Here is a 24,230-nt window from a genome sequence, read left to right as displayed (position 1 = left end):
CACACACAGACACACAGACATACACACACACACCCCAAAAGAGAGAGAAGACAAACTGTACACACACACAGCATAGAGATTCTTCCTGCAGAAAAGTGCTGATCCAGACCTGCCCAGAGGAAATGAGTTCTTTTTAAACACAAAAAATGCAATCAGGGATAATCAGCAAGTTAACAACACACTTGCAAACACCCTAGTCCCTAGAAAGGAAGAATGCCAGCTTTCAATGCAAGTTCTGAGAACAGAACAGATCCTTTGGGCAAATGAGGAAACAAGTGATCATGTCAGCGTCTTCGGGCAGAACTTTCTCCAAAGCCAAGAATCTTTGGAACAGCAGTGAGGTCCAGAAGGCACCTGCTTCTAAGAAGTGCTTCAATAACCACATTCCCAAAGTGGCTTTGTGGGTTGGGGTTGCCTCGGCTCCTCTTCCCCGTCCGCTTTTCCAGTGGGCTCCGTGGGGGAAAAAAGAAGCCAAAAAAAGGTGGCATGCATGTCTTGAATCTCCCTCTCCTGCAGCCCACGCACAGGAAGGGAGACGCAATGCCCAGTGCATTCCATCCCAGGTAAGCAGCCGCAGAGACCTGGGGAGGGCTTCCACAGTAGCCCCTACATGACCTACGAAGGGGCCTCCAACAAGACCCCTCAAGCTGTCCTAGTCTCCAGCATGTACCACCTGTGAAATAAACTCAGCTTTGATTTAAAAAAATTTTTTTAATAATTGTGGCTAAAGTTCATATCAATTACAACCTGCTCTAGGCTGGGTGGGCTGTTGTGGGACGGTTTCAGGAAACCCTGCAGATGTTATTTTTAATTACAAACCACAAGGCAGGGGCCTCACCAAAAGGAAGAAATCCTGGGAGTCAGTGCTGAGACACACATCTGGCCCCACTTACCTGACCTCCCCTGTCCTATTGCTTCTCAATCTTGGCTGCACAATAGAATCACCTGGGGAGTTTAAAAATATACAGATGCTTGGATCCCACCCCCCAAAAAATTCTTATTGAACCGGTCCATAGGGTGGGCCGAGAGTTTTTAAACTCCCTTAAGTGATCCTAATATGTGCTGCCAAGGTTGAGAACCACTGTTCTGCCCTACACCATCCCACCACTTCCATGGAGAGACCAGCATGGGACGGCAACACATTTCTAGAAGAATCCTGGGCTTGACTCCGAAAGAATAGGAGAAAATCGAATTTCTTTACCTCTTCCTCATCCCAGCCTTCCAGCACACATACCCCTGTGGTCACTTCTCACGTTCTTTGTCACTTCAACACTCCCTCCTGCTCAAAGCTAGGTCTTCAGTGAGTCCCAGAGTCCAGGAATCCGGATTTTAAGTATTTGTCAAAGTAGAGTCTAGACCACTTCCTCTCACATGTAGTCCCAAATAGTCAGAATTCGGTGAATGAGGTAAGGGCAGTCTAAGTCTTTGGGCATGAGTCCCCCCTTCCCTCTCCCTGGGAAGCTGTAGTTGAACTTGGGGGTGCCTCTCCAAGGCTATGCTGAGTATTGCCAGCCCCCTCAGGCACTTGGCTGGACAAGGGTCCTGTCAGTCTCCGTGTTTTCCTGTACCATTCTCAGTACACGGAGAGGTGAAGGGAGGGCAGGAAAAAAGAACCTCATATGAAAAATCCTGCTGCTAGAACAAGGTGCTGAGTAGGCCCATCCCCAGTTGCCTCATCCACCCTCCAGACACTTCCCCCAAAGACTGTGGGAGGAGGAGCCAGCGGAAGGGCTGGGATGACAGCAGGCCAAGCATGACCTGCACTCCATCCACCCTCATTCTCCTTTGCACAGGCATTCTTCATCCTGGGGGTTAAGGAGGAATTGATGGGGAGTTTCCCACCCATCCCAAGGGTCCAACTCTCAAGGGATCAGGAGGGACAGAGGTAGCCACATTGCCCATTTCTACTGGATTTCTTGCTCTGCGCTGACCCTGCTAAGTTGCGCTCCAATGGAAGGTGCTGAGCTGGGGCCCACGTCCTGCAGTCTACTCCAGCTAGCCCTTTGAGTAAGGAGCCCAGGACTGAGTAGCCAGGATCCTCTTCTTGCTGAGATCTGTTGGGTTTCCCATTGAGAGCAATCAAAGGATTTCCACCCCCTCCTCAGGGAAAGGGACCAGATTATCTAACACATAACTAAAGATGGCCTTCCACCACAGTGTTGGTTTCTGTCAAGGGTCTTGGTCCTCACCCCACCCCAGTGGGTGGGTCTCTAGTAAGAGAGGGCTCGGGGAGAAGGTCTTACCTTCTGAACAGAGCTTGCCTCCATAGCCAGTGGTGGAACAGTCACAGGTGGGGTGGCCATCCAGGAGAAAGCAGATCCCCCCATTTTCACAGGGACGCTCACCGCAGGGTCCCTCGGCATCCAACTGGACACCCTGGCTCCCCAGAAGCCGAGGCTCTGAGTTGCCATACTTGAGATCCAGGATTAATCCTCTGAAACCGGGCATGGCCTGTACTCCATCAAGGGTCAGGGCAGAAGGTCGTATGTCCGCGGGGACTCCGCCAAGGAACAAGTCACTGACCACATCCATGTAGGGCCGCTGAGGCTGCAGCTCGGCCGCCTGGCCCTCGCCGTCGAGCACCAGCACCGTGCGCAGGCGGTCACGGCTCACCATGAGGAAGTGCCAGCCGCTGTCGTTCACCTGCTTGCTGGACAGCACCGCGGTCTCCGCACAGTCCATGCTGAAGCGGAGCTGCACGCGGCCATCCACCAGGGAAAGGCAGAGGAAGTCACAGACGCCACCGTCGTCCAGGTAAAGGAGCAGCCCCGTGGACACATTGGTCTTGAACTGGAAGCTCAGGTCGCTGCGGGTGCCGGCATCCCAGCGGAGGTAGCGGGCCCACTGATTGGGGAGGCCCATGAACTCGAGGCCCAGGCAGAGCCCCAGCAGCGACCCCAGCAGGACGCTCACCTTCAGGGTGAAGAAAACCGAGTTTGCTGCGAAGCCCATTGTGGCTGTCAGGACCGAGCCCGGAGGAGCCGACGACGGGCGGGCAACAGCCCTCAGGGGAAGATCCCCCTTGGCAGCGGAAGGAAGAGAGGAAGAGGAGATGGGCCTGGGGGAGGGACAGAGAGCACACAAGAGGATGGAGGCGCACACACACAAATATCCAGAGGGTGAGGAAGAAGGAAAGTGGACAAGATGGCCCCAGATGGGCGCACGAGCAAGAAATTCGACAAAGAGGGAGAAGGAGAAGGCAGGGCAGCAGAAGAGGAGGAAAGTCAGGTGGGAAAGTGGGGGACTAGAATGAGGAGCCAAGTGTCCTCCAAGAAAAGATCTCAGCTATCCATGTGGATCCGGAGGCCTTGATTCGAGGAGGAGAAGGTACACGGCGGGTGGAAGGCTTCAGCAATGCACTCCTCCCAACGGACCCCCAAACGCCCCAGCCAGGGAGGCCGGGGAGAGGGCTGGGGTGGGGGTGCCGTGATGGAGGAGGCGTGAGCAGTGGTGAGGCAAGCCAGGTGAAAGGCAGAAACAGGCCAAGGACCAGTCCTGCGAAGTTTTACCTCCTAGCAGCAGGGGGCTGCAGGGAGCAGGGAAGCCCAAAGCTGAGTGCTCAGGCAGACCAGGGCCCAGGGCAGAGCCGAAGCAGGTTCAGGCTTCATGGTGCGGGCCAGAGGCAGTCCTGCCTGCCCATAACCTGCCTCTCAGGACTCCAGAAAAAGACCTGCAGGGAGAAGGGAGGGAGGCAGAAAGAAGAGAAAGATTAGGGCAGTGTCAGGAAAACATTGCACCTTATTTCACAAATATTGATGAATTGCTGACTAGGAGTCAGGCTACTCTAGTGATTCCCATAGTACCTGGTGCTTTAAATAGGAAAGAGGGCCCAGGTTCTTCCAGAGCTGTCGCAGGACCGTGAGCTCAGTGCCTAATGATGCACGTGGTTTTCCCATATGCAAAAATAGTATAAAACTCCCAAAGCCATATCAGCACATTTTTACAGTATCCATATCACAGGGTCACATCGCTAAAATTTACTTTTAAGGTAAGTCCTAACATTTTATACACTCGAATACACACACATAATTTTAACTATTTACCTATTAAAAGGCATGAAATGACACTGATTTCTTTTTAGATTTTTCTTTTTCAATTTGACAATCCAATGCCTGGGTGTAGGCGGCCTAAGACAGATACCCACCTTTAAGTTTTTGAAAGAAATATTTATAAAAATCAGCAGAAATAAATTAGAAAGTGAGTAGTGAGCAAAACAACTCTCATCTCTTAATACATGTTGGTGAAAAGTTCTTATGGGAAAAAAAAAAAATGTGTTTTGAGACTTAAAGAAAAGCTATGCCTGAATCCTAGTTCTCTTATGTGCAACTTTGAGCCAACTTCTTAACCTATTTGAGCTTCTATTCCCTCCTTGGTAAAGCAGAGGAAAATAGTTTCTTTCTAAGGTTGGAGAGAGGATACAATGAGATCGTGTATGGGAAGATCCTAGCATGAAGTTACATACATAGTAGGTGATCAATAAATACTACATTCTTTACTTTCTTATTTCTGGATTGAAAGGAATGGGGAGAAGAGTCCTTGTGTGTCTGTGCATGCGTGAGTGTGTGGATGTCTGTGGAGGAGGAGCAGGATATAAAACCAAAGTACTTTTTTAACAACTACAGAAACTGCAGAATGAACAACAAATGAGGAATAGCACAAACCTACAGCATATTACATATATTTTATACTGGTTGGAAATGCACCAATACCTAGCTGAGTGGGTGATCTAGATGTTGACTCTAGCAGACTCTGGCCCACCTAGCCAAAAGGAGACTTCTTTGTTCAAATAAGAGCAATGAGTATAATTTCCGAGAGCTACACAAATTGCTGCTTATTAATTGACACATTTGATAATTCACCATAGTCTCTATTAGACCGTTACTGTCCACTATTTTTATGATGACTGCATTAGCAAAGCTAGCTATTACCCCTGCTTTGAAGAGGAAAATGTTCCTTAACCAGGAACAAACATCTATTCCCACTTAACAAACAAACCAAATCAATAAGAGGTTGATTAAATCCAGCGTAAGGAAAACCTTTCTTCTAGAAAAGGTTTTATCCAAGCAGTGTTTCCCAAACTGTGGCATGGGTCACAGACACAGCAGTGTGCAAGTGCCAAATCATGTGGGCTTTGTCAGAACCAACTGTTAAAACTCCAGAAATTTTTGGTTAAGGTCACTTTGGTAGCATGAAATGAACTATGCCAGGAGTATTTACACCATGGAAATAGTCAAATACCACAAATCTGAGTCTTTGAGAAAGTGAGATTTAAGGAAAGCCTTAAAATCTCGAGAGTGAGGGAATTAGCCATGGGAAGAATGTTCCAGAAGTAACAGCACAAAGGCCTTGACACTGGGGCAGGCTGGTAGGTGTGAAGAACAGCAAGCAGGCTGGTGCCATTGGAGTGAGCAGAAGACATGAAGCCAGAGGTGGATTATCAGGAGGCCAGGTGAGGAGACATGACCCAGTCTCTGTGAACGTGATCATTGTATGAGGTGAGGTATGCCAACCAACCAAGGCAAAAGGCAACATCCCCAGGGGAGAGGAGACCCTGCTCTGAAGAAAGGACTCCTTCTGCTTTCAACAACTACCACATCCACGCATTTCCTTAAATCAAATGGTTGAAACGGGACACTTACAGGGAATGTGCTCAGAGGACAGCTGCTTCTCTGTCCCCTCCCCCCATCATGCATTTGATTTAGAGAAATGGGGGGGGCAAGAAAAGGGGGAGCAAGGCAAGTGTGAGCAGAAGGAATAAGCCTCTTACGGTGGGGGGGGGTACTCCAATCCTGGAATTATTAATGAGCCAAGAATATAAAAATCACATGGCCATAATGGAGCCCAGGATGTGTAAGCCCAAGAGGCTGAGGACAATTTTCTCAGTGACACTCCCCTGGCTGCTCCAGCTCTTGAGGGGGCTTCCCTCTCCACTCCCTGTCCTGCCACGTTAGACCAAGGAGTCTACTGACTGACAGGCAAGGCCCAGGCTCAGATGGGGGGCCTTCTGTGCGAGGAAAGGACATAAAGATGGAGGGCCCAATATTACGGACGAGCAGGAACATGGGAAATGCTTGAAACTTCCAGACTGGTCTGTACTATCTATCAACTTACCTCTGAGCCTCTGAAAGTCACTTATTTGTCTGTATAAATTAAATGACTTGCTCAACTCAATATGCTTATTGAGCTCTGATTCATTCCAGACACTGCTCTATCAAAGCAGAGTAAGAAACCATTCTTGCCCTCAAGGGCATCAAAAAATAGTGGGGTCAAGTATGCTGCAGAGACACAAAGCACAGTGACGAAGAGCCTAGGCTCTAGAAGCTCGATGGGGAGCTCCCCGTGGGAGCTTCACCACGGTGCCTGCCACGGCGCCTTGGCATGGAGTGGGAGCTGAGGAAACATGTGTAGAGAATGAAAGAAAACAGAAGCTGAAGAACATCCCCGTGGATCATCTGACTTCTGTTCCATGCAGTGGCCTCCACACCACCCCGCTGTACACAATGACAGCAATCCTGAGCCCCCACACTTCTCTGGATGCCAACCTCAGATGACCCAAAAAGGCAAAGCTGCACAAGCCTAGTGATCTGAGGAAACCTATGAATGAAGAACTAAGCATCCCAGGAACACTCCCCTCCAAGGAGGATCATGGGAATTTTCCCAGCCTGTTCTGGGGTGTCAGCTCCATCCTGCCTGCTGAGCCTCTCACATCAGATTCACAGTCTTTCCCTCCAGCCCAGACCAGTGCAGGAGATACCCGTGTTCTCCTGCCCGGACGGCGATCAAAAAGGCTGGCTGAGGAAAACCAAGTTTTCTTTCCTGCAGGTGCCAGGCAGAATCTGATTTCAGGACTGGTAACATCAGAATTGGGTTTATCTAGACTTGACACCCTATGGTCTGCCCTTCCAATGCTTTCTTGGATTGTGGACATTCCCATGGCCTCTGAGAAACTGCCAATATGGCCAAAAGCTAAAGATGACCTTACATTGAATAGCACAGGCCTCGAGCCAACTGCCCCAGCATTTATACTCCAGCCTTCTCTAGCCTTCTAGCAGAGCTACCCAAGGCTCAAGAAATGGGAAAATGGGAGCAGAGAGCCCTCTCCACCCAGTCAGCCAGGTTCCACCCTCTCTTGAGCCATAGGATGGCCCAGGCAGCTATAGGTGTACGGGTGGTTTGCCCCAGAGCCTGCACGGAGTGCAAACGCTCATCTGTTATGTGGGAATCTAGCAGGAAAGTGAGTGACATTATCTAATTGCCAGCTAATTTACATAATTATCAAATGGCACACTTTTTATGTGGGGTTAACATCTTTGCAAATGTCTCACAATCCGGCTGCTTAGGAAGCAGGGGGGCCCCTCTCGCAACTCTGACATGCAGTCTATTTGCCATAGGCCTGGCTTGCAAGAGCTGGCTGCCATTTGCCCTTCCACCTGCTCTCTCCAGTCCCTCCACTCTCTTGAGACAGACTCAGGAGAAAGTGGGGCCTGTGTCTAGAACCAGGATGGGTATGTGAAGGCATGATGACTACTGTCTCCATGCCCAGCCCTTGCTGGTATGCCACAGTCCCCACATTGTGCTTGCCATTTTTCCCTTTAGAAATACTCATTAGCTTCCCTCTTATTCCCTTCCCCAGAACCAGAAAATCCGTATAATGGCTCTCTGTTAGTTTTACTCGCCTCCCCCTTTACCACACCCCTCACTCCACTTTGAAGCTAAAATGATTTTCACCACCAATCTCAGTCCTGGTCATTCAAGTGGGGTTTATCCCAATCCCAGATCCTACAACCCAATGTAGCCAATTAGGACATTCCAATCTCCTGCCACAGTGATTAGTTTAGGGATCAGCCTGTCACCCAAACAGAGTCAAATTAGAGTTAACCCTGGGACTTTTGCTGGAATTATTGAAAGGTCCTCTCTTCTCACCTTGCTGTCAAACTATTAGAATGAGGCCTACAGTTGATGAGAGAAACCAAAATGACCTTGTCTAAGAAAAAAGACAACAAAGGAAAAAGCAAAGCCAAGAGATGGCTAAAGACAGATTTCTAGTGATGTTTTAGCACCTAGATGCAAAAAGGCTTGAAGCCCAGCATCCAGTAGATCCTGGGGTTTCCATTATATGAACCACACTTTTTTTTTTTTTTTTTTTTTTTTGCTTAAGCTAGTTTGAATTGGGCTACTAGACCTTGAAACACACTGTCATTAACATAGTGACAAGAACTTTCATTTCATATGGCCACCCATACTTGTCAGGACTCCCTGTGATCTGAGACACATGTCAGATGGCTCACCCCTACCACCAACGCTCCACACGCCCTCTTGTCCATGTCTTTGGGTGAAGGCATAGGATGTGGGCATGCCCTACCCCCAGTGCTTTGGAGGGGAATGCAGGCTTGCTCTTGTACCACAGCCTCAGAGAATCACTAAGATTAAGTCAACTGTGCCCTGCCTGATACTACACAATTAGGGCAGCCTCACATGCTCAGTCCTCTCGACCTTAATGCAACAGTAAAGACTCTACAGCAGACACTGAGGGAGGTAAAGGCAGTAATTCTCTCCAAGACATGAAAGCAGTTCAGGATAACTATGTACAGCATGGGCCTTGACATCAGGCAGAGCTAGATTTAAACCCAGACTCATTATTATAGCTATTTTGCCTGGGGCAGCTCTCTGAGCCTCTGTTTGTTCATCCAAAAAAATGGAATGATAATACCTATCTCATAGAGTAGTTTTGAATTTTATTAAATTTTTAAAAGTATAGAGGTACAACTACTTCTGGCAAATTGTGTGACAGGAGCTACTAAAGCTGAGTATTTTTACCCCATGACTCTACAAATCCCTTCCTAGGTATACATCGACAGAGATGCTTACTTATGTCCAACCAAAGAAATACAGGACCATGTTCATAACAATGCTATTCACAATGGCCAAAACCTAGAAAATAACCAAATGCCCATCTGCAGTAGACTGGATAAATCCATTGTAGTCTAGTCATGCAAAATGCTATTGGGCAGCGAGAATGACTGGTGCTCATCTCCAGAGAGCAATATGGCTGAATCTCACAGCAGGGTACACACCAAATGTGTTCCATTTATATAAGGTACAAAAAGAGGCAAATTTACTCTATGCTGTGAAATGCCAGAATAGTGGTTACCCTTGGGGAAGTTGATGACTAGAAGAAGGCAAAAAGGTAAAGGAGTTCTATTTCTGGATCTGGGTGATGTTGCACGTTGGGTTCAGTTTGTAAAAATGCACTGGTTGAGCATGATGTATGTACTTTTCTATATATATATTATTCTCCAAGTCAAAGCCAATCCTTTATCTGGGAAAATACAGGCAAAGAGCCACCAGGTCTTCCAACAGGGAGCCCACTGTCCTTCTCTCCTCCCAGTCCACACTGTACCTCAGCTCCCTCTTTCATGACTTATTCATGTCCAAGAATACTACCCTTCCTATTCTTTCTTCTTCCCCTGAAATCTGCTGAGCTGCATCTAGTCTTAAAGGTGCCTCGGCCACCAAACTTACCCTACCCTCTGTTTGCTGGCCTTACCCCTCCTGGAAAGGGAAGGGAGATAAGGAAGGCCTCCAAAGACCTCAACTCCAGTCTATCAAATGGACCTCTAGGGAAGGGTGTTTGGACCTTACATTGTGCTGAAAAAAGGACAGGGATGTGGGGAGAAGAGAATTTTTTAAAGCCTTGAACTATAATACCTTTTTTAAAAACAATTGTCCATAAAAACTAGGAAGTAGTCATGTCAGACTAACCTAAATTCCTTTTCTGTCAAGAATACTAATCTTTTATAGTAGAGACACACAGGAGTTATAATACATATGGACTTCAGCCAATCTTTTTGAAAAGTTTCTCATGCTATGAGGACTATAAGGTGGACAGAACCAACAAGACGTGTCACTGGCGAAACAACAGCATCCAAAGAGGGTGAGCAGCTTCTGGTGTGAGATCGGGCCTTGCCCTATTCCTCATATTCATTAAGATCTTGGGTGGGACTGGTCATGTTTGGGGGTGACCTGACACTAACAGTCAGTGAGCATCCCAGATGACGCTGTGGGATCTCAAGAGGTCACGTAGGCTTAAACAGCCTACGTCTAGTAGGACGAACTTTGATGGAGATAAATGGAAAGCTATACAGCTTGATCCTCCAAAATAAACCACCCATAAACCTGGAAGGTATAATTTGTAACTGAAAATTAGAACTAAGGAATCAAGTAGACAAGATGAGACGAGAGAGAGAGAGAGAGAGAGAGAGAGAGAGAGCATGTGTTCTGTGAATGCCAGATAACCAAATGCAATTTTAGATTACATGAATTAAAATATAACTTACAGGAAAAGGGAGATGATCATTTGTGTCAATTTGATCATTAGATTTTTATGAGCCCCACTCTTTGAGAGAGGTGTAGGTAAGCTGGTAGGTAGTAAATTGAAAGGAAGCTTTTTTGTTAACTTTTTTTTTAGCCATAGAGCATCCATGATATAGAGAGAAAGATTTAAAAATAATAACTCAAATCCTGCAAGGCACTTACGTGCTAGTAGAAAGGAAAGACATGAGCCTAAATCATATAAGGAGGTAGATCAAAGCTGAGGGGCAGGCTCTATCAAGTATGGGCAACTGGGAAGAAGTCTGGTGGGGGTGGGGGGAGACCCTGGACTGGGGGATCAGAACCAGGCTCCATCTTTCCACTAACTATTGGCCAAATGAACTTTTGGAAAACTATTATCTATCCAATTTTTAGTTCTTCTCTTTTAAATTAGAGAGAACAATGAATACACCTTCCAGGATGTTGTGAACATCAGAGGAGGTAAAGGACTACATAGTGTAAGGTAATAATCATGTCTTCTTACCATGCCTTGACAAGTCTCTAAGGTTCATATCAAAAGCAATCCATGGCTTTAATCTCTGCCCCTGTCAACCACCTCTACTCCATCCCCAAGGGACCCCTGAGTTGTCTCGTGGGCAAAATGCAACAACAAACTCTTGCCCACAGACGGCAGGACTCAGGCCTTGCAAGGTGCCAAGAGCTTCCCCAGCATCCCAGGTGCAGCCAGGAACCCAAGAAGCTGTGGTCATTCACAATTCAGACTCCTCCCTTCTCCCGTCCTCTCCTCTCCCAGCCAGCGGGCCTACCCAGCCCAGAATTCTAAGCCATGGGTTGGGAAGCCATCTGGCTGCAGGGAGAGTTAATAATTTATAATGAAGATAATCACCCTTCAAGATCCTCGCCTCTTGGGACCATTAAAAAGGATTCAATTGAGAGTCAGTGAGTTCTTTACATGAGGGTACAGGGAGAAGGAGGGAGGGCAGGGTTGGAGGTGGGGAGGAATAGAGGAGGAGAAAGGGAGGGGGAAAATCAACTAGATGTTTAGCCGATCTGCCCCCCTAAAGGAGGTAGGGGGAGAGGGAAATTATTCAGTCCAAGAAGACAATCTGATCCAGCTTTCACAGCACCAGCCCAGCAAGAGTGCAATTTACAGGTCTTTTCTCCTAGCCAACTCTCTCTATACAAAGGGGAAAAAAATCAAACACATGCAAGAGATGGGGAGAGAGATGCAGACAAGAGAAAATAAGCCTGCCCAGCAATCATGTCTGGGGCTGCTGGGATGGCTCTCTCTGTTCTCTTTCCAGGGCACAGTAAGGCCCCCACTGTGCTAATTATTCCCATTACTTGACAAATTCTCCATTAACAAAGCAAGTAGTGCCGGATCTGGCAGGGGGATATGCAGAGGCTCCGGACAGACTAGAGCTGTTCAGACCCAGACCAGACAGCCCCCAGCTTCACCATGGTGCAAATGTGGGGCACAGCCCCATCTGTGGGGTTCACCTCGGAGGTGTGAGGTGCAGAGCGTGCTTCTTCCAGTGTCATGCAATGGTTGAGGGTGGGAAATGTGAGTGAAGGAAGCAGGGACAGGGACGTGCCCAGGAATGCCATCTCTAGTAAGGGCTATAATGTGGGTGAGGGCCAAGCCTGGGAGTCTGGGGCAGGCTAAGGGCAGCCTCTGAGAAGGGGACAGAGCTGATCAGTGTGTCCAGGACCAAGGACAATGGCCACTGGGTGCTCCCATGATTTTGGAAAGCTACTGGTAAGGCTGTTCCACAGTTCTGGCTTCACATGCATCTTACACCAGAAGTACTCCTATCACACTTACATTGTGCAAGGCATACTCCAAGTACGTTACACCTGAAATCATTTAATTCCTGAAGAAACTGAAGAAGTGTACCTATTATTATCCCTGTTTTATAGATGAGTGAACAGAGATCTCCAAGAGATTAAATAATTTTTCCAAAGTCATGCAGTTCATAAGGGGCAGATCTAGGTCTGGCTACAAGTCCATGCCACGGCCCCATCTAATCTACCACATCCCCTTCTCCACCCTTAGGGTCCCTGGCTCTTTGGCAGAAAATTCCAGACTTTACCCAGTGACCCAAGACCTCATAGGGGAGAGCTTTGGCTACACTGATCAATTCAGCTCTACCAGTATGTGTCTCTCCTAGACCCTGTACCAGCCTCCTACACAGTGTCCCTGCCTCGTCCTTGCCTCTTATGGGATATCTTCTGCACAGCAGTCAGAGTGACCTTTAAAATAGAAGCCATCACTCCCTCATTCAAAACTCTCCAATGATTTGTCTACATACTCAGAATAAGTATGTCAATATAGTCGATGATATTGTAACAGTGTTGTATGGTGACAGATGGTGACTACACTTGTGGTGAGCATAGCATAATGTTTAAACTTGTCGAATCACTATGTTGTACACCTGAAATGTGTACAACATTTGTAACATAATGTAGCACTGTGTATCAACTACACGCAAATAAAAAAAAATTTAAAAAGATAAGTCCTCCCTGTCTTCCATAAGACCCTACTTGGTCTGCCCCCCAGCTATCTCTCCAAGCTCATTCACTACTTCTCACTGGGCCCCAGACATGCCACCCCCTTGGTGTTTTCAGAAATCACTAAGTACAATTCAACCTCAGAGCCTTTGGTTTTGCTACTCCCACTGCCCAGAATGCCCTTCTCCAAACCCTCTCATGTTGTATTCCTTCTTCCCACCCCAGAGCTCTACTCCAGTGCCTCCTCTATCTAAACTAGCTTTGGGGGGGGGGGGATAATAAAAAAATAAAATAGCTTTGGGGGTACTGGTTAGTACTCTTCAGTCTTCTCTCCTTCCATACTTTGTGGGAGAACTGTCCCTCCACATCTTCCCATCCTACCTGTTCCCAAAGAACTTAGAAGAGGAGATACAGGTACCATCACCAAACAACCAGACCTTAGCTCCTACCTTTACTCAAGGAGTCACTGCCTGAGAGAGAGAGGCGGCCAGAGGACAGGGATCTAAGCCCCGTTGGTGGCCGGGCAGTACACAATGACTCAATGAGCCCACCTGTTGCAATACCCCCAGGTTCCCACTGACCACTGCCCCCACTTCTACAGGGTATAAATTGTTCCAACCCTCATACTCTGTCCTGCAGAGAGGCATAAACACATGAGGCAGAAAGAGAAGAAAGGAAGGCTTGGGGCGGCAGGAGAAGACACAGCAAGGGGGCAATCTGGGGACTCTCCCTGACCAGGGCAAGTATTAGCAACTGACGAGCTTTGAAGGTGGGTATGGTGCCTGGCACAGAGTAAGCTATAGACAAATGTTTGTTGACTGGATTAAGGGGAGGAAGCAGGTGGAAGTGTGGAGAATTCAAAGGAGAGACTTGTGGGTCAGACAACTGGCAGACTGGCTCTAGAACTCTACCCTGACAATGTAACAGACACAACCATTCACCCTACCACATACCCACCCAGAGAGAAAGAATATCATAGCTGGAGAAGATCATAGAGACCTGGTTCAAACCCCTCATTCTGTAGGTGAGGAAGGAAGGACTCCAGGGACAGTCAAGCAAGATTCTAAGATCATACAACTGGGCAATAGCAGAAATGGCACTAGGGCCCAGGTATTGGGAACTTTTGAGATATTTCCATGAGAACAGGGACTTTCCTATCTTAGGCCACCAAAGCCCTTATTTCTTCTAAAAAAAAAAAAAAGAAAGAAACAGTATACCAAACCCCAAAATATGACAGTTAGAAGCAGAGCTGCTCTGTAGAAGTAGAAGGTGAAATCTTGCCTCCAGGACTCCACCTTTACTTGGACAATGGTCCTCAAGATTTCATCATAAAAAACCCTAAAGTCCTAGAGAGCACAGGTTCAAAACCACTGTACCACACCAACTTCAACATCTATGGGAATATCCCTAAAATCTCCTACTTTCCCCTCAAAAAGCCACAAAGGAAGTGTCATTTATATAAACCCTTCTTGAACAGAGTTGCTTTTTCATTCATACTAACTTGGGACTCAGTCTCATAACTTTGGCATAACAGAGGTCCTACCATCAGTAAATACCCATGCAAGGGACACAGTCCTTGCTTTTACCCCCCCCCCCACCCCCGCATGAAATAGGGCTGCTCATCATTTGTCCTAAGCCTCCCTCCAATAAATTTCAAGAAGCATCCTTGTCCCCAGGTTCTAGTGTTCTAGGATTTGGTTAAGAGCTAGACTCTGGAGTCAGACAGCACTGGATTCTTATCCTAGATCCACCACATAGGAGCTATGTAACCTACGGCAATTACTTAATCCCTCTGAACCTCAGTGTTCTCGTTTATAAAGGAGAGGTAATACCATTACCTGCTTTCCTAATTTGGCTATTGTAAATAATGCTGTTATAAACACAGGGGTGCATGGATCTCTTTGAATTAGTGTTTTTGTATTTGGGGCAGCATGTCAGTCCCATAATGTGGGGACCTATTAGATAAGGAAGGTAAATACATGAATCCTCCTTTCACGTGTCCACAGTACACTCACTAGTCAATCACAGAACCTTTCTATTGAGCCAGATGGAACCTCAGATCCTTCTCAACCAACCAGTCTAGGCATGTACTACCCACCCATCAATACAACAGGCATGTGAAATGAAACCTTCGGGCTCATCCTGCAGTAATTAACCACACGTGGATGGTACACAATGGACCCACCTATGCCAGACTCTGTCCTCTAACAGTGAGTTCTTATATAATGACGAACCTCTACATCTAGGGCTGCTAATCCAGAATTTGCAATTATTCAAATGCAGTTCCATTATCCTCAAAGGGTTGAAAGTTCTGATTACATCTTTCTCTACAAAGTTCTAGGTTTCACTTAACAGTAAAAATATTTTAGTTTTTAAGATTAAAAAAAAATCAACAGGGGCGCCTGGGTGGCTCAGTCGTTGAGCGTCTGCCTTCGGGTCTGCCCAGGGTCCTGGGATTGAGCCCCGCATTGGTCTCCTTGCTCAGCCGGGAGCCTGTTTCTCCCTCTCCCGCTCCCCCTGCTTGTGTTCCCTCTCTAGCTGTCTCTCTCTGTCAAATAAATAAAATCTTAAAAAAAAAAATCAACAATTCTACCACCATGGCTTCAACTTCAGGGCTCTGTGAATAATCCTGGCATGTTTATGGTCTTTTGTTTATGATACATTATTATACAATCAGGACTAACACAACCTGTAATTTTGCATTAATTTTCCCACTTTACTTATTAGTATCTATTTATATCTTAGCTTTTAAAAATATGCTATGCTTAAAAGATAACAAAACTACATCTCCTTTTAAAAATACCCTATAACTCCATCTCTATGCTAAGCCAGGTTAGGCTTTTGTTATTCCAACCCAGGGAAATCTTTTTATGTGTTCCAAAGCTGAGTGCTAAGACAGGGTAGCCAGAGGATACTAAGAGGTCACAATATTTATTATATTCAATACAACCCACACCCATTCATTTATTCATTCAACAAACCTCCAATAAATACCTGCTACTCACCAACCAACATGTAAGGCCCCAAAGCCCCAGAGATCCCAGCAAAAGCTTAGGGAGTGAGGGGAGACAGATAGAGAGCAACAATCACAAGAAGAGGTGATGGATATTTTAATAAAGATATATGAGCGCTATATGAGCACAAAAGATGAGCCAGTGACTGGCCAAGATATACAAGAAGGCTTCTGAACGGTGCTTCAAAGAATGAGGGGTTTTGCTAGACCAAGCCACAGGGGAGATATACCAGCAGAGGGAAAGCATGAACAATGGTGGAAGGGAAATGTGAAAGATCAAGGAGTATTTAGGAAGCAAAAAGAAGTCCTATCTGGGGGCTCCTCGGTGGCTCAGTCAGTTAAGCACCTGCCTTCGGCTCAGGTCATGGTCTCAGGATCCCGGGATCAAGCCCTGTGCCGGGCTCCCTGTTAAGGGGCGAGTCTGCTTCTCCCTCTCCCTCTGCCCCTACCGCCTACCCCCTGCTAGTGCTCTCTCTCTTAAATAAATAATAAAAATAAAATCTTAAAAAAAAGTTCTATCTGGCTGGAATGTAGGGTGGACGGGATGTAAGAGTGGAAGAAAACATTAAGCTAAAAAGTCAGGTTAGGAACAGAGTTGTAAAGGTCCTAGGTATGAAGCTAAGGAAGTCTTGGGGAGCCACTGTGTTTTAATTAGTAAGGGAACTGGTTTTGAAGCAGACAGACCAATTAGCAGATCATTGCTGTTATCCAGAGGCGATATAAGAAGGACCTGAACTCGATCCCTATACCAAGTCTTAACCCTACATGGCTATTCCCCATACACCTGAACAGCCACACTGATCCCATACCTGAGACCACATCCTATCCAAGTGGATAATCCAAAAAAAGGGAGAAAGAAGCTAATAGCCCCTGCTCTAGATTCAGTGCCATAACCCAGAACTGCCTGGTTTGTGGAATTCTTGATTCTAGCCTATGTTGACATGTCCAGACCTCTCAGCCTCTGGCCACACCCTTACACAGCCCAGTCTCTTTGTCCCCAAGCCTCTAGAGAGAAAGTCATCCTGGATGCCTCAAATCCTCCCTGGGGTGCAGGGTGCTCAGCTGCTCTGGGAAGAGTGGACCAAAATAGAAGCTTAGTAGGTATGAACGAATCCTGAAACCTTAACATCCACTTCCAACATCATCAGGACAAAGAATAACCAGATGCCTGAACACTTTGAGTGCTCTAAAAAGCACTTCCTGAGTACAGGGAAAAAACAAAACAAAAAACATTAAGTCTGGTGCAATTATGTCCATGAAGTTGGGACGGGGATGACCTTCAGAAGAAACTGTAAGGATTAGTCCACTAGAACTAGCATAAACCCACACTTCCTAAAGTACGCTCCTCAGAAAACCAGTCCCATGAGATGCTCTAAAAACAAAAACAAAAAGAGGAGAAAGAAAAAGTCTTCGTGGTAAATATGTTTCAGAAACATTGCTATTCATACAATGTTTGTTGATAACAAAATTCATATGTGGAAGCCTGGTCCCCAGTGTGATGATATTAAGACATGGGGCCTCTGGGAGGTCAGTAGGACCTGAAGGTGAAGCCCTTGTGAATGGAAATAGGGCCCTTATAGCCAACATCAAAGATCTTGCTTCTTCCTCTCTCTGCTCTCCACCATGTTTGGATACAAGAAGACAGTCATCTACAAACCAGGAAGCGGGTCCTCACCAGAAGCCAGATCCGCCATCACCCTGATCTTAGACTTTCCAGCCTGTGGAACTGTGAAAAATAAATATTTTCTGTTTAAGGCACCTACTCTATGCTATATCTGTTATAGAAGCCCAAACTAACTAGGCATCAAACAGTTTTCTGATTTTAGAGACTGGCAATGAACAACAGAATATTGAGGCTCCAAGAAGCCTTGTAGAAAAGAAACCTGAATAAATCTGGTCAAGCCTCCTTCTTTTGCAGATGAAGCAAACTGAGGCTTGAGCCACTTCCATACAGCTCTGCATTGTTAGCTACTGTTCCCTATGCTGCAAGTGAAGGTAAGCGACCATCTGGCAAGAACTATGTCTCACTGTCTATGAATGCCCAGAGTCTGGTCACCTGCATGATAGTCAAGAGATCCCTAAATATTTGTGGACTATGAAAGTTTGGAGTTCTTTTAAGTGGAGACATATATACAAGCTTTTAAGTTTCTTATCACTCATCCATTCATCCACTCAAAATATTTATTGTGCACCAATTATGTTGTGTGTGCTGTCAGCAGTGGGGATAGGGCTAAGAATAAAACAGGCTCAGCCTTTACCTTCAGCGAGCTTATAGCCTAGTAGGGGAGGGAAGGTCAAGAACACTCAAAATTATTAAGAGGCTCTGCAGAGAGAGAAAGAATAGGTTTGAGGTATTTTACCCCCATCCATCTTTCTCCTAGAGTCTCTCTTTCCAAGGATGGATGTTATTGCTATTACTGGATCTCCATTAAAATAGTTTCCTTCCCACACCCACCCTCTTGCTTCTTTATTTGTAGTACCAAAAAAAAAAAAAAAAAAAGTCCCCAACACCCTGTCAGAGTAAAAGCAATTGTGAAATCCCAAGTATAGTATGGAGCTGTGACCGCCTCTCCCTAGAAACATCTCCTCCCCGGGAAGCATCTGTCCTCCTCAGTTAGTCAGAAAGATCCAGCACGCAGAGCCCCATTCAAGGCAATGTGGGGGCTGGTCTTTACAACACCTTCCCAAAATAATAAGTCTCCGAAAGAGTTTACCTTGGGTCAGCCCAAGCTCTTCTGGCAGCTGTGTGTGTGTTTGTGTGTGTGTGTGTGTGTGTGTGTTTGTGTGTGTGTGTGTGTTCTGCCACTTTTATTCCTAAGTCTAGGACTGTTCAGGCACGTGCTCTCTGACTCTGGGTAGCCAGCTGCCTCCTGATGCCTCTTTTGAACCCTTCCCTCTGTGATCTCTGGAATTCCTGCTGTTCATATTTGACTCCTCACAATACAAAATCCTGTATCTTCTCTAATCAAATGATTTCTTTGCCAAACATTCTCAGTTAGGGCCACTTGTATCTCAGGATGGGAGCAAAGCAGATAGCATCTTTTCCTCCTACTTTTGCCATTCAAGGGTCCTATGGCATCTGCAACCCATCCCCTCTCCATACTCAGTGTTTATCTACCACTTGTGGTCAATTAGGTTATTGTGCAAAAAATTTCACTCATCACCCCATCTATCTCCATAGGTGGAATACTTCCCCACCCCTTGACTTTGGCCAAAGAAATATTAGAAGGCATGACATGACTAAAGGTTTGAAAAGTACTTGCTCCTTTGTACCTCTGCTATCATGATGAAAACAGCCTGGGCTAGCCTGCCAGTCCCAAGAGGTGAATGACCAGAGCCATTCTAGCCAGCCACCCCAAGCATGACCAACCTATATCAGCCAAATCCCATACAACCTGCAGATGCAAGATCAATGAATTACCCAGATAAGTCTGGCCTAAATCAACCATCTCCTGGTATAGAAATTGAATTAGTGCTTACTATTGCATGCCACCAGTAATTTTTGTGGTTATCTATTATACAGTAATAACTGACCAATACATCACCCCAAGATTACTCTGTCACATTCACTGATATGTTTAAATCCTAGCTAACAGTCCCCTTCTGCACCTTGACTCCAACCACTGTGTCAAATGTCCATGTATACAGTTGTTCTAGTTTCACAGCCCCATGGTTTCTTCTGCTTTCGTAACCTTCCTATCATCTTTACTCCCTTCATACCCACCTGGACTTTGAGTCACCCAGAACTACTTCTCCACCACTTATCTCAGAAAAACCTTATTTCTATTTTCCATCTCTTCCTAATTACCTTCTTTGACCTATAAAGCCATAGCAGTTCCAACTCTTCCCACTCTCTCCATGTATCACCCCTTCCTCACCCCCTTAACTCCTGACCTAGACAGGGCTTCATGGCCAACCATTCCCTCATGCCACAGACTCCCAACACCCTCATCCCGACAGTCCTCCCCCATGGAGGACATCTAAGCACCCACTGCCTTCCTCCTGAGTAACTAATCAGTACCAGAAACCAACAGCCCACCATGCCAGTGAGTGGAACTCTAATTCTGTCCCTCTTGATTCTGGTGGCTCAATAACCCTTAAACTTTTTCTCAATCTGCTTTCTTCTTCAGTTCTGCCAAACCCTTTCCCCCTTCTTCACTCAGTAGATGCCACAGGGGCTTCCATTTTATGGGGGAAAGTGAGGTCTGCGGATGCACAGGCCTGCATGTCTCTCCCCTTCAGCTCATTTTTCTCCCAACTGCTTGCCCCACTCTTCCCTTCTCCATGAAAAACAGTCCCTTCCAGACTGACTCCCCCATTCTCTATCTCCAAGCTCTCACCTCCTTGTTCTATCATTACCTTCCCTGAACTTTCCTCTCTACCCCGTTGCTCATCCCTTTCTCACCTGACCCACTGCTCAGCCACAGGCTTGGAACCTTAAAATGAAACAAAACCTTCCTTCTTCCTTTACCTCTGGAATATTCTATAATTCTTCTCTCCATCAAGACATATAATCCCCACTTCTCCCTTTCTATCCTTATCTTCTGTAGCTGGCTTCTGTCCCCAACACATCCTCAACTCACAGAGCTCTTTCTAAGGTTACCAGTGTCTTTGGAAATACCCAAACAAGAGCCTCTTCTCAGGCACCCTCCAAGACCTGTCTGTTTGTTGCTTTTGGCCCTGTTGACCCCTTCTGTGAATCTCCTGCCTCCTTGAAAATCACTCTGCCTGTGAAAGTAACTTTTAATTGCCCTCTCCCCACCCCATCCTTTGGATGTCAGTGTCCCCTGGAGCTCTGTCCCCAAATTCCTTCACCACCTACCCACTCCTGGTCCTTGATGTCCCCCAGGCAACTCAGACATACCTTAACTAAAACCTATTTATTATTTTCCTTGTCCACACCCTGCCTTAACTATTCCTTCTGATTTGTTATCTTCCCTAATATCATCATCCATTCGGTAGGCCCAATTGGCAACCTAGGCATTATCCATTATCCTCACCTCTCTCTCACTACCCCACATCCAATCAATCTTCATGTGTCCCTATGTCATCTCAACACCTCCTATTTCCTTCTCTCTCCTCTTTCTACATCCCTCGCCCCTCCTTCTCTTTCCACACCACTCAGTTCAAGCACATCTCTTTCATTTGGATTATTTCAAATGATCTTAGTACTTGCAACTTCTTCCTACTTCCAACCCTCCTTATACACCGCTTCCAAGACAGAATTAACTTTCTAAAATTCACATTTAAACATATCACTTGCATGCTTCTAAAGAAACTCCAAAGGCTTCCTTGTTGGTTGCCAATAGGAAAGAGTCCAATCTCCTTAGATTCAGACTCCAGGATCAGCTAACATTTTTGAAAGCTTACTGGATACGAAGCACTGTTGTCATTTTATCCCTGAAGAAATCCAGCATTGTATTATTACCTGCACTTTAGGGATGGGGAAATTGAGACTTCAAGGCTAAGTAACTTGTCTAAGGTCACACAGCTAGGAAGTAGCTAAGATCAAACCCTTGGATTGAGGTGCCTTCCATTGTGTCCTGTAGTGGTTAGCCTTTGAGATTAATAATTTGGACTTTGGCTACATGATGTTCTATGTTTATCTAATTAAGTTTCTCAAAAGTGGCCTCCTTTTTCTATATTTCTCACCCTATCCAATTTCTGCTGGAAACCAAAATCTGAGGGGACCTCACTTTAATCCTGGGTTTTCTGGTCCTACCAACCTTAAATTATTATAGAGTTAAAAAACCTCAGGCAAACACCAAAAGGTTCTCAGCATCAGATATGACACAAAATTTCCAGAGGGATCCCACCATCCTCTGGAAATAATCACCTTTTCAACCTCCTATACTCCCAGGAAGGTCTTCATGCTCCCACCAACTGATAGAAACTTTGTCTCCAGCAGACTTTCTTTTGCAAGCTTCTGTGAAACTCAGAGGGACTGTTCAGCTAGAGTTCAAGGGGCCCTTGTGGCTTTACCACCTCTAGGCAGGGCTGTGGGAGGTGGTAGAACAAGGTTGGAAGGGGTAGTGTGGGTACAGGAGTTGGAGCTAGCTTTGTGAGCTTTGCCAAGTTGGGCCTCAGTTTGCTCATCTGGGAAAAGGGAACAAAAACAACCACAAAGCACAGGGACATCTGGAGGACAAAATAAAATTCTGTATATGAAAAACACTTATAAATGCAAATTATTACTAGCCCAAAGCAGTCTATTCACACCTGGGCCAAAGAAAAGACAATTAGCCCCAGAAAAAGACAATTAATGTGATACTTTAGGGGGAAAAAAAATCTGTCTTTGAATATAATTACTTTTACACTTGCTTGGAAAATCTCTATCCAATCTCAAGAGGGTTAAAAATAAGGAAGGGAGACACATCCATGCTGAAAATGGTAGCAAAAATAAAACCAATTAAAGTTTTTACATCTTGCTCTCTAAAAATTTTTAATCAAACTTGCTCCTCTTTTTTCTCTTTCATTGGTCATCTTGACAGAAAATTCCCCACATTAGCCTTTTATAGGAGCAGTTATCAGTAACCATGCTGAACTTTTATTATCTGGAGTAGCTGCTGGAGGGATGCTGTTGAGGAAAAGGAAGTAGTAAACAGGGAGGAAGAGCCCAAGTTCAGAACACAGAAGGAGGTGGGAGGCCCTGAGAACTCTGACCCAGGTACACAAGCCTTGGAGTGGCAGCAGGAGCAGGAAACAGGCTCAACAGGAAAGAGTGTGTGGAAAGGGCATGTCAACCCTGTAACCTCATGGCATTTTAGGCATTGTCCCTTATGGGCTGAGTAGAAATCACTTCAAAGGCTTCTTTATCTCTTTCCCCAGTCCCAGCAAGGCCAAAGATGGGTGTTTCTTCTCTTTGTAAAGACCTCCCAAAAGAATCTGCATACATATTGTTGCCTTCTCCTTTTCCAGCATTTAACTACCCTAGGTGCCAGAAAGTTCTTTCTGGAATGTGAAGAATCTCTCTTGCTCTGTGCTTGGGAGTCTGTCCGATGATAGCCTCCTTCCCATTCATGAAGGTTTACAGGGCTTCCTACTGAAAGGAGCTTTTAGACATCACTTACTATTGCTCCTTCCTTTCACTGATGAAGGGACCCAGGCCCAGGGAGGCTAAGTGATGCCCCAACCAGCTGTCCCATTTCCTCTTTTCTTCATAGAGCTGATGTTCCAAAAATTTAACTTTTTCAGTTCCTTGGAAGAAATACATAAGAAATATCCTAACCACAGGAGAAGAGGGGGCTGGAATGGAACACAGTTAGCAACAGGGCCTGATGCTATCCCCATCCACCCCTGTCACCACTGGCTTTGGACTTCTTCTACCAAATAGTAATAAAACATGAGACAGTAACAACATTTGTAAAACACTTAAGAGTTTATGAAAAGCACTCATTTTTTTTCCCTTCACATATTACCTCGTTTAAACTTCGAAGTTTCCATTTAAAATACACCTTATTGTCCCCATGTTACAGATGAGGAAACAGCCAAACAGAATAATGACATATGTACTTAAGGTCAGATCAACAGTGAGAACAGCGCCCATCCAGAAGCCAGGCACCTGCCACTAAATCACATGCTATGTGATCATACACAGCCTCCCTTGGCAATGACAGCACTGGACTCAGAGTTGAAAGACTAAGGTATGAGTCCAAGCCCTGGCACACACTAGCTGTGTGAACACAGGGAAGTCATCCCGCCCCCCATCCCATCCCAGGCTCAGTCCAACATGAGACAAGGAGGTTGGGCTAACAAGGACCTCAAAAGTCACTCTCAGTCCTGGAGAGCATGTCTTACCCTGCCTTATATTTTGTTTCTATGCATATTTTACTTTTACTTATTGGATATCCAAGTATTCTCATCATCTCATCTTCCATAGATTATTTACTAAAACAAAACATTTGATTTAGCATGTCCAGCGTTCTAGGTATGGAGGTATAAGGAACAGGAAAGACAGATGTGGTCCTGCCCTTGTGGAGCTTCTAGTCTAGTGAGAAAGCCAGGGATTGAATAAACAGCCACAAAAGATGTACAACTGTGCCTACAATGGAAAAAACATGGCAATGTGAGAGCTCCTATGTAGGGACTTTGGTCCTCCCTGAGGAAGGGATCCTTGGCTGATGTAGGGAGAAGAGCGAAGAGGGAGGCAAGAGCATCCCAGACAGAGGAAATATCACAGACAAAGGCTTTGTGGTGGAAATATAAAGGCAAAGACAAGGGACTGAACAATAAGTGGGGCTGGAACAGGGACAGGGAGGAGGATGTGGTATGTAAAAAATATGGAAGAGGGGCGCCTGGGTGGCTCAGTCGTTAAGCGTCTGCCTTCAGCTCAGGTCGATCCCAGGGTCCTGGGATCAAGCCCCGCATCGGGGCT

General features: G+C 46.0%; 1 protein-coding gene across 23 annotated transcripts in view; it reads right to left on the bottom strand.

The window, feature by feature from the left end:
* NRXN3 (neurexin 3) overlaps positions 1-24,230 on the bottom strand; it is a 1,523,557-nt gene that overhangs the window by 1,456,567 nt on the left and 42,760 nt on the right. For all 23 annotated transcript variants that reach the window (XR_013440795.1, XR_013440796.1, XM_078054031.1 and 20 more), the window contains exon 2: positions 2,244-3,670. Coding sequence is in view for 21 of the 23 variants with exons in the window: in XM_078054031.1 (XP_077910157.1) it covers positions 2,244-2,952 (709 nt within the window). In the remaining 2 variants the exon portion in view is untranslated. The remainder of the gene's footprint in view (positions 1-2,243; positions 3,671-24,230) is intronic.

This window comes from Halichoerus grypus, chromosome 8, assembly GCF_964656455.1.
Source record: "Halichoerus grypus chromosome 8, mHalGry1.hap1.1, whole genome shotgun sequence".
Taxonomy (NCBI): domain Eukaryota; kingdom Metazoa; phylum Chordata; class Mammalia; order Carnivora; family Phocidae; genus Halichoerus; species Halichoerus grypus.
Note: the sequence above shows the minus strand (reverse complement) of the source record. Positions and strands in the feature narration are given on the sequence as shown.